Source organism: Pygoscelis adeliae, unplaced genomic scaffold, assembly GCF_000699105.1.
Source record: "Pygoscelis adeliae isolate BGI_AS28 unplaced genomic scaffold, ASM69910v1 Scaffold756, whole genome shotgun sequence".
Taxonomy (NCBI): domain Eukaryota; kingdom Metazoa; phylum Chordata; class Aves; order Sphenisciformes; family Spheniscidae; genus Pygoscelis; species Pygoscelis adeliae.
The window spans coordinates 226,666-238,069 of record NW_008824990.1 but is presented as its reverse complement, the minus strand read 5'-3'; the positions used below and the strand labels follow the sequence as shown (position 1 = coordinate 238,069).

At 39.6% G+C, this 11,404-nt stretch overlaps 1 protein-coding gene across 1 annotated transcript in view; it reads left to right on the top strand.

The window, feature by feature from the left end:
* Positions 1–212: 212 nt before the first annotated feature.
* The window catches only part of PCSK1 (proprotein convertase subtilisin/kexin type 1), a 26,517-nt gene continuing 15,325 nt past the window's right edge, over positions 213–11,404 (top strand). Inside the window, 7 exon segments of the mRNA XM_009326137.1 lie at positions 213–240; positions 612–673; positions 982–1,086; positions 4,532–4,642; positions 6,879–7,025; positions 7,485–7,561; positions 9,693–9,781. Coding sequence (XP_009324412.1) covers positions 213–240; positions 612–673; positions 982–1,086; positions 4,532–4,642; positions 6,879–7,025; positions 7,485–7,561; positions 9,693–9,781 — 619 coding nt within the window.

Here is an 11,404-nt window from a genome sequence, read left to right as displayed (position 1 = left end):
CGGAGGCTCCATCGCCATCGCGGGGCTTCTCTCCAGCAGGCCCTCCTGGCGCTTTTTTTGGGATGCCGTGACGTCAGAGTTGTCAGGGATGAGTAACCGCCTTTAGGTAACAGCCTCGTCCCACCTCCAGACGGGGGTCCTGTGCCAGGCAGCGCGTCTGGCAGTGCTGGGGACCCCGCTTCTCCGCCGCAGAACCGCTTCCCACCCGCGCCATGGCCCGCAGCCCTCCGCCGGGAGCAGGCTGAGAGCGGGGTGGAGGTCACCTCTCTTTGGGTGGGCCCGGTGCTGTGGGCAGCCCCTGCCCAGGCGGGTGTGCAGGACGGGCAGCCCCGCGTCCCAGGCATGGTCGTGTTCTTCAGACTCTCAAACCTAGGTGTGATCCCACCTCTGTGGGTTTGGTCTTTCTGCCTTTGGAGTCAGTCCATTCGCCCCCACCGATTTAAAACATCCCCTGCGTGGGGAAGAGGGGTGTTTAAAGCAAGCGGGGTGCACCCAGCTCTCTGGTTGACCAGCTACTGTGCAAGTGAAAACACCAGTTCAGTAGGTGCCTGTACAAACAAACCCTGCAGTGAGGTTTCGGAAGCCACACGAAGTTTTTTACACCTGTTCAGCTGAACCCCAGGAAGAGCAGATAAAACTGGCGCGTGGCCAGTTGAAATGTGACTGTGTCAAGGTGTGTCCGTGAATACACTGGTCACTACTACCAGTACTACATTACTGAGTACTGTAGTAGTGGTGACTGCTACTTCACTAGCTTAAATGAAATTATTCCCCCAATTTCTTCTAGCAGCACGCAGGCTGTGATAAGCACTTCTTACTGGAAGAATGTTTTTCAGTTTAGATTAAAATATCTAAAGGCTAGTTTCTTGCTCTTTTCTTTCCTCTTTTAAGCAGAATGAATTTGGTCAGGTTGCGATTGTTGATATTTGTTTGCAGTGGGGAAATATCTCTCGATAGTTAAAGTACGCCTCTGTCTTACAGATTGGATCACTCAAAAATCACTACCTATTCAGACGTAAAAGCTATCCAAGACGGTCTCGAAGAAGTGCCATTCATATTACTAAAAGACTTTCTGATGATGAGCGGGTGAGTGTTACATTTATTCCTTTTCATGCCCTCTGTTTATGCTGTCTCCTTACTGCTAGCATTATAATGAGGTCACAGGCGGGCTTTCCTCATTTTGCAAGTCTAATATATTCAGCCATCCACACTCGTGCTGAATAATACTTGATTATTCTGTCATTAACAGGCAGAATCTGACCCTCTCTTACCATATTTTTTGCAAGTGCTTTCCAAATTAAGATTTAAGATATGCAGCATTGCAGAGGCTTGGAATTTCAGATGTTGATGTGTCGCTGATGAAAATATGGATGAGGAACCCTAGGGCTCGGTTCAAAGTAAAAATCCATAGATGCAGTAAATTTAATCAGGCCACGTCTGTGCAATTACCATGGGAATTACATTTGATTTAAAGTGACTGAATATTAAAAAAAAACGTAGGGGAAAAGGGCTGAGGTTTTGCTGGATTCGCTGCTTCTGTGATGGGCTAAAACCCCTTCTCAAAGGATCCATCACACGTTCTAGACTTGCAGTCTTTTGGTACACTGGGATACCACTGCAATCAGAGAACAGGCACACTGGAGAGCCAGGGCTCTAAGGTACAATCCACTGGTGAAGCAGACTCCCCATTTATTTGACTTTATTTAAGAGAGGAACATGTCTGTAAATGTTCTGAGGAAATGGGGTGGGTGGCAAATTTAAGGAACAGACTAGAATGCTGTCAGCCCCTCTTAAAAACAATTTCTGGCAAACTGCAGGACAATGAAATTTGAATTCCAAATCAGCATTATTGCAGCAATCATTGTAAAAATATGAGCAGTCCAAAACATGAAGTAACCTAGTTGTGAAAACCAGCAGTTTATCATATAAGGACAAATCACTTGAGAACGAGTAATTGGTTATCTGGAGGTTTTAGATGCAAATGTCATCTAGGAGGAAATATTCTATGTGCAGCTAGAAGAATTAAAGGAGGGGGTGAGACAGGGTATTTGTTTTGCCTGTTCTGTTTCAAAGCTGTACACTACCATCTATCTCCTTGCAAACGGTTTAACAGTTAAAGTCTTGTAGGTTAACTAATTCCAAACTGGGGATGTTCAAAACCACAGCTTTAGTGTAAATTAGTGTTCTAATTTATACTCGTACCAATGATCGTATGTTCAATGCCATCATAGTACAATATTCGGGAACAGAGTTTTGGTTGCAGTTCCTCCCTTTTTTGGACTTATTACATCAAATGCATCTCTTGCACGGGGAAACACAACCGTGTTTAATATACCAAATTCTAATGTCGTAAGCAGAATGGAAGCAATTGTGTTACACTCATTACTGCCAAACATTATTGCAGGCTTACATACTTAGATCCAGAAACAGAACTTCAAAGTGCTGCAGGTGATTTGCTAAATTTACTCCAATTTCCCTTTTATTTACCATCTAGTATGCAAATTGACTGTGTGAATGAATGAGATGTAATTATGTCATTATGTAAGTATATAAACACAAAGCAATCATGTAATGCTGTGTAGTTATGCATGGACCTTTGCTCCAAAGAGCTACTCTTGTTCAGCAACAGCCTATGTGAAAAGATTTAAATTCAGTCTTTAAAAAGGGAGAGAGAAGGGAATTCTGCTATTGTTTGTATAACGCCTTCATGAATTTTACGGTATGTTAAGTGTGAAAGCTGGGGTAAAACTTGGCTCTAATCTGAGTATTTATCTGCTTCCTATAGATGTCCCAGTGTTTCTTGTAAACCAGATAAAGGCTGGGAATATATTGAAAGGATATAATTATCTGGTTCCCTAACTTCTTCCAGTATTTACACTAGTTTCCAAATCTACTTTATTGCAAGAGACCTGAATCAAGATTATTTTCCCTGGTTTATGTATCAGCGACTGGAGATTTGGCACAGGGCCTTCAGCTTTTGCCGTAGGTGGATGGTTGGAACCTTACCCAGCTGCTGAGTGACAAACATTTGGCTTGTTTGTCTGGCATATGTGCTTGGTAGTTTCAGCTCATTTCCCTCAGTGCAGTTGTCCACATTGAAAAAAATAACAAGCATGGAAGTTGTCAATTGTTAATTACTGTTGGGTGATGAAGAGGCCAAGCTTTGCTGTGGGCAGGGAAGAGAGATAAAGGTAATTGCTCTAACCTGTGCACAAGTATGTATGGCCCTGGGTATCAGTAGGGCATTTTAAAATACTTACACTTGCATGGGTATATTCGTCTTCTGTGACTAACTACGGTTTGTAGGCGTTTTAGCACTAAATATATAGCAAAGGGAATAGTATTAGAGAGCTTTCAGTAAACATGCCTGGTGTAGCTACCATTTTTAAGGGTTTTTGTTCTTGTAGTGAACTTTCATTAGGCTCTCACTAGAAAATCGTATTTTAATCAAATTACTTTTTTTATCATTATGATTTCTGAGTCACTCTTATTATTGTTTCATATATGGTGTTAGATGTAAGGACCATAAAGCCGTTGAATCACAGTAGAGAAAAATAATGAAATCTATTCAGACTTTTAAAGCAAAAGGTTAGATCCAAGGCATCCTCTACTTGAGGCTTATAGCACGATCTTGGCAATCTACTGAACCTGAGCTTGCTTTTCTCATCTGGAAATTGGGGTGAAAAGCGCCAACTTGATCTGTGTGAGAGTGACCATCCAGGTACTAGCAATGAATAACATTTTATTCCCATTTCCAAAAGGAGCACACAGCACACAGAGAGGTATCAGAATCAGGATTTTATTTGAACAGGGTTTAGTAATGTATTCAGTGAAACAAAGTGGGATACACTTTTAAAATGCAACCTAGTGACTTAGAGAATGCTGTGTCCGTGCACAAATGCTATGCAGCTCATTGTATTGATGCTTTAGCAAAACATGCTGAAGCATTTTGGCTTTCAGTTGCCTTAAGTGGAATTACGCCAGTGATGAAGTTAGTCCAATATTCATAGCTTACTAATGGATCACACTTCAAAACACCACTGGGAAGGAGCCTTGAAGGTCCAGCGGGGCTGCGAGTAACAGCATCATTATGATTGCTAGACTAAAGCCAGAGGTAATCTTTCTCCTTTTAACTCCCAATAGAAATAGGTAGGCATTAAAATGTAGGTAGGAGAAAGAAGCAGGCTGTGGTTTTGCTTGTTTTGGTAACCACCACTGCTTAGATAACCTTCTAACCATACTACACATTTGATATAAAAGCCTGCATTGTGTGGCACTCACAGGAGTTCTACTGTTAACTTGTACTTAATGATTTTCTATTAATTGATTCTATAGTATCGTGATTTCACCAAGTCCTCTTCCCCAGAGTACACTGTACTACAGCATAAATAATCATCCTCTCTGCATCAAATGTTGCTCATTTTGCTTTAAGCATCAAAATTTTGCTGTGTGAGGAAACCCCTTACCCTTTAGGCTAAGAAAGTCCTAACCTATAGAGGCTCACTTGTCATATTTATACAAATAATTGTAGGTGTCATGGGCAGAGCAGCAATATGAAAAAAAGCGAACTAAGCGTGCCACCATGAGAGACTCGGCAGAAAATCTTTTCAATGATCCTATGTGGAATCAGCAGTGGTATCTGGTAAGAATTTGTTTCATTGTGGAACTGGGGATGGTGAATTTCAGTTGTGGTATCAGCTGTATTATTTCACTCATGTCAGAGTGATTGCACTGAAGGGAGTAAATGAAGAGTCTCTCTCATTAACATATGCTATAAAAATGAGAGATCTCTGTGATAATATTTCCAGGCAACATTCTGTTTTCTTTGAAGTGTCATTTGTGCAAAGATTCTAAAAGCCAATTCGGTTGCTGCTTAGGATGGGGATTGGTACTAGAAAGCAGTGTAACAGTTAAAAGCTACCTTTATGGTAATATATTTGCTGTTGCCATATAAGAAGTCCCTTATCATGTCTGAAGCTGGCTATGTATTTCTTTATTAAAATTGGTAGTGCAAAGTGCATACTCCAGATGAAAACAAAAGCATACGTGTGCATGTGACAAGCACCTTTGGCCTCTTGGACTAGGATTTAAGTAGAGGAGGGTCTCTACAGCTCACCTCTTCAAAACCTCAAGGAAAAGAAATTTCCTGAGCTCTGTAGTTTCTGTCTGCATGTGACAACTCGGAAATATAGTCGATCGTTTATGTTTTATATGGTTTCTTTTGAGAGTCTGTATTTCCACTATGCATCTAGCTGTACCTTCAGTCTAGGCTTCATTGCTTTCACTTGGAATAGGGATGGGATTAAAGGTGAGTATAACAAATCAAGAAGAAAGGTCAAGCACAAATGTGGCCCAAGTGGCTGGAAATACCTTTCTCTTCTTCAGTTCAGCTTAGAGAAAACAGACCAAACTCTAGGCTGTTTGTATAATGTTTTGCCCTCTCTTTCCTTCGTTTGAGCTAGGAAAAATAAATTATAAACCATGTAGCATAAAATAATTCTGTGAAGATCCCTGCAGACTTCTTTTCAACATAAAAAATTGTTATCTTTAAGAATTTAACTTTTCTTTGAAGCTGAATATCTGTTTGCTTCTTTGCCTGTTTCCAATAGGAAGCAGGAAATTTCCGAGATGTCTGTATTGGACAAATACACAAACACATACAGAGGTCAGAAAAGCAGTTTTGTGAAAAAAAGCAACGTCTTGCTCTCCAGGAGACATAGTTCCTTTTTCCACCTTTCTGTGGTTTTCTTTTCACTCTAGTTTTCCCACACGAGAAACAGAAACATGATGCTTACCCTTGGTTTCTGTGCACGTTGATTTTTTTTCTGATTAAATGCGTAAATGTGTTAAATATTTTCTTCCAAAATATGTTCCTTGCCATGTAGTAAATAACTTATTATTACCTTATTATTATGATTTGATGGCAACAGCTTTTAGCTCTATTCAGGGTACCTTCACACATCACCAGGAAGAAATGATTACTTGATGGATTCTAGAGAACAAAACTTGAAACCTCAAATAATTCCCTGAACAGCAACAGTTAGGAAAAAAAGCATAAAATGAAAGAAAGGTCATTCCCATAACAAATTTCTTTTTCTAAGCCTCATATGGTATGCAACATTCCTTTGGAAACAAAGAAATGAAACACCTGCAATCAACTAATGTAATTATGCACAGAGAAACAGAAAGAAAATGCTTTTTATGGGGGTTGTAAGCAAGTTTTCTAAATTAGATGTATGTACTGCACATTTAATGTTGGAGAGGAAAAATGACCCATTTAGGAGCTACTCTTCAAAGAACTTGCTGTGGAAGAGAGGGCTATAGATGATTCATGCTTCCAGTTGATTTACCACAGGAACAGTAATGAGGGTAGTAAACAGAAAGTTGTGATTCAGCACAGTTGTTCCTAACCAAACGACTACCTTAATTGTTTTATCCATTAATTATTTTGCTCTGGCTAACTTGAACGTCAAAGGAGAAAACACATTTGGAGAAAATGCAACTTACTGTACTGTGGGGTATTGTCTTGGCGTCTCATCAAGTGAAAAGACCAAACGTTAGCAGGTCTCATTATTAACTCAACGTTCCAAGGTTCATCAGTAGATCCCTACCCTTCCCGTGTTTCTGCTGCCTACCTCCAATAAATACAAGATGCTCTTTGTTTAGAGGTGCTCTTCAGGGATCTTCAAGTAATGGAGTAAATCTTTCAGTGCTACAAATATTTGAAGAAACTAGTTTTTGTTTTCTCTTTGCAAAATTTAAGCAAAATATACAAGTTCAGGCTGGGATGGTTTAGAGCACCTTTAAAATATGACTCTGGACCTGTGTAGTATAAATGGGTAAGATGTTGACATATTTTAATCCTTTCTGTCCCCCAGCAAGATACAAGAATAACTCCATCCCTGCCCAAACTGGATCTCCATGTTATTCCTGTATGGCAGAAAGGGATTACAGGCAAAGGTGTTGTCATCACAGTACTAGATGATGGCTTGGAGTGGAATCACACTGACATCTACGCTAACTATGTAAGATTTGGCACTAGAATGCTACGGAATAAATTAATCGGTTGTAAATTTGATATACAAACACTCTTCTCCAGCTTGCTGTCTGTTCTGTAAGTCAGCTCCTACAGGACAGAGGGTGACATATTTGCCTTAGGCATGATTTGGAACCTGGTCTGTGTCACAGGAAGCTGAATGCTACTTGGCAATGATAGTGGGGTGGTTTTGTTGTTGTTTTTTTTTTTTTTCCCCTCAGTGGATTTAGTTCCCAGGCATGTTTGTATACAGTGGTTTAATGCTGAATTATTAAAGCTCCCTGAAAAATTTATGGAATTGTTAATGCCCATCAAATTCTACCAACTTGATTGCTGTCAACACGAGGCACACCAAATAAATAAATACAGCCTCTAGAACCCAGTTTGTTACACATTTTAAAATGTATTTTCTAGTTGTCCGAATTAATTCTGTTTTTTTTTAATGTAGGATCCAAAGGCAAGTTACGATTTCAATGACAACGATCACGATCCCTTTCCTAGATACGACCCAACAAATGAAAACAAGTGAGTTGCCTCCCAGTTGTATGAAGAGAACAAAAGAGTATGTTATTAATTTTTGTGTTAGAACATGCAAATGCAGATATATCTATGTATGTCCCCTGTGACAATTATATAATATAATAAAAGGAAGAATTTGTATAACAGAATCACAGGATGGTTGAGGTTGGAAGGGACCCCTGAAGGTCGCCTGGTCTGAGCCCCTGTCAAGCAGGGAGACCTAGAGCTGGTTGCCCGGGACCACATCCAGATGGCTTTTGAATGTTTCCAAGGAGAGAGACTCCACAACCTCCCTGGGCAACCTGTGCCAGTGCTTGGTCACCCTCACAGTGAAAAAGTGTTTCTTGATGTTCGGAAGGAACCTCCTGTGTTTAAATTTGCACAAAGATTTGTACGCACCATTGGCAGAAACGCTGGAAACTAAGGAAATTAAATTCCCAGATGAAGAGCTTCATAATTGTAATCTCCCTATAACGTCCTGAATTTCTTCATATCTTTGTATATATAAGGTACTGATATGTTTTTGTAAGCTGAAGGAAACAATCTGTTCATGGCACCGTGTGTGTTTCTAGAATGATACCTCCCTAAGCAGATTTTAATTCAGTTCTCTGCTTTGCGCTGAGAATTTTAAAAGAATATGTCTTCTATGAAGGGCTCTGGAAGAGACTGTGTCTTAGAGGAACCTGCCAAAAAAACCATCCCTTCAGGTCAGCTTTTGTAGCTAAGGATGCTTTTTTTCAGTTTTGGCAGTACCTTTTGGACCAATAGAATAGCTTCTAGCTCAGTCCAGGCAATCACAGGTGAAGTGATGCTTCTGACCTGCTTCTGACCTGCTCTCACATGGGTGTGACACGGTCAGACACTGGAAGAGGTTACGTTCACTCCTGGGACAATCTTTTTGTCTCTTTTGAGGCATATGGAAGCTTTATTTAGATCAGGTTTGGCCTAAATGTCCTCAAGGTAATAACCTAGGAAGTTTCAAAAGGTTTGAACACGAGACAACCAGTCAGTTCACTTAGTGGACTTGTGGAATTTTCTCTAGAATTTCCTCTAGAGAGATTTTCTCTCTAGAGCTACCTCTTTGATACTCTGTGGAACATCTTGATGGGTCTGTTGCACCTAGGTGTATCCATGGTAGTTCAGGGAGGGATTTTGTCCATCAGAAAGAGAAGAGAATGGACCTCTTTAAAAGCTGGTACACAGAAGAAGTCGATTTCTTAAACCAATTAGGATGCCACTACTCAATAAAGATACAGTGAGAAACTGATGCACTGATTCCCTATTGTCTATCAGACAATACAGTAGCATCCACAACATAAATCAGTGTATGGGGAAAAAAACAGATCAATCAAAGGATGAATGTCCCATGAATAAGACATTTGAAAAATTACATTTCTACTTTGTTACAGCTTTATTTAAGAGCAAGAAGCCATTATCCTCTTGTTCGATGACATTATCTCTTAAATCTACCTGTATTACCTCTAATCTTTATTAATAAGTAAATGGAATTCAGCCCAGAAGCATTCAAACACTTCATTGAATAATGATCTGTAGTATTAAATAATACAACTCTTTTACAATTACGCTTATATGAAGGTTTTCTGTATTGTGGAATAAGAATCACCTATGGCAAAAAAGAATTGCATAGAAAATAGTTGGTTACAAGAAAAATTTAGCAATGGTGAGGATACTTTAAAGGCTAACTTTCTGAAATCCTAAATAAATGCATTCATTAAAAAAAGAGTATCTAAATGTGTGATTAAAAAAAGACTCGTATCATATTTCTGTCTGGAGAAGTTTAGAAGCTTCTTAGCCCCATAATTTTATGCTACTTTTGCACTCTACTAAAATACTGGTATCTAATAGGTCTACAGATTTCAGTGTGACTTAGATTAGGTAGTTATCATCTCATCACAATGATCCTTTGATCATTAAGTAGGTAAAATTATGCTGATTGAAGCCTAAGCGAAGCAAGTATTTTTGTATCATGTAGATACAACTAAAAAGCTACTCAATAGTTGCATTGCATTCATTTAAAGGAAGACTTCCACCAAATCAAGAAGGTCATTGATGAGTCCTTGTGTACATTATGCAAAGATGTTATGAGGTGGTGTTTATTCGTACTATATTTATTCAGGCATGGGACACGGTGTGCAGGAGAGATTGCCATGCAAGCCAACAACAGGAAATGTGGAGTTGGAGTAGCCTACAATTCCAAAGTTGGAGGTAAGAAAACGAAAATAATTAGATGTCCAATGTGAATGGAAACCAGACAGATCATGTGAAGTGCTGAGTGTTTTCAGCTACCATTAATCTGAAATGTGAATGATTGGTCCTTCTCAGAAAACACCAATCTTGCAGTATTAGGCTACTAAATCCTGTCTGGCCATAGTGCACAGTGTTACATCTATATGACATAATTTCTTGAATGTCAGCATACTCTCTGGAGTTCGGTTATCAGTTGAATATGGGTAGAATATATAACAACAGCAACAACAATGTAGGTGGTGGTGGTGGCGGCGGTGATGATGATGATGATGATAATAATATCGACAACCTATATTGTACCCAGAGACAAGACTGTACCTTTTAAGGAATGATGGACTCACTTCTTATAATTGGTTATCCTGGAAGGAGGTGGCATGGGGGAGGAGAGGGATTGATCAGAGTGAAAGTAAGAATACACAAATTTATACCCACCCTTGCTTGCAGCATGTTGTTTTCATCTACACAATTACATTTGAAAGGTCATGTCAGTCAAGATATTCAAACTGCTCTGGTTTTTGTTTCAACAGCTTACTTCTCTACTATCACCATAAGTTAATTTTGAAAATAAGTAGTCTTGCTTGCCCGTCAATCAATATTGCTGGGTTTTTTTTGAAGTGGTGACTAAAAGTTTAATCGATTAGACGTTTATGAAATAGTCATGATCAAAGTATCAGTTGCAAATGGTTATTTAGCACAGAGGAAGATACTTGTACAGTCCTAGTTTTTCCATTACTCCCTTTTTTCCTTTTAAACAATGGGACGATGAGTGGCAATTGACACCCATAACTGCTGTTCCCACCATTTCAGTCTTATGTTTGTAGGTTCCCATTTACTCTACTGAGCTGTCATAGGTGTCAGCTTTGCAGTCTGCCTTTGCCATAATGCATTATGCTGTCATGCTTTGTTTGAACAAAATATCTCACTCATAAGACAAAGACGCCAAATTTTTAAAGCAGGGCAAAATGGATGAAGCTGCAAAGATGCCTGAACTCCCGCTGTGCCCATATTTTAAGGCACTTGCATCTACAGAGAAGATTCTTCCACAGTTATTTGCCTATGCTGTGTGTTCATTTGCAAATGCAAACTACAGAGCTGTGTGGGGTGATTTGTGTAGAAAAGGAAAATAAGAGGAGGAAAAGCAGTCCAGCAATCCAAATTACCCAGAAAGCTGCTTATACCTGGGCGGGGGGAGGAGAAAGAAAAGTTTAAAGAAATTGTGAGCTGTTACATATGACCAGCCTGATTAAGATAGGGACGTAACAAAAATGTGTTCAAAGAGGAGTGGAAGATAGAGGAAGTCTTCAAAAGATTCAGATAAATTTGGAGTGACTGCACACTGCTAAACATTGGAAGGATTTTTTGATGTTCCAAGCTATACAGGATTCATTTCTTCACAGGCTTTTTTCCTCCTTTTTTTTTTTTTTCAAATCCATGAAATGATGCATTGCACACTGCTATTTGACATCAGTTCAGGATGACTTCTTTAAGTGGCTGTTTGCTTGTAGCGGTTGCCATACTGGATAAATCCAGTGGTCCACAGCCCATGCCTTCTCTCTGATAGTCAGCAATAGGCTTTAGGGA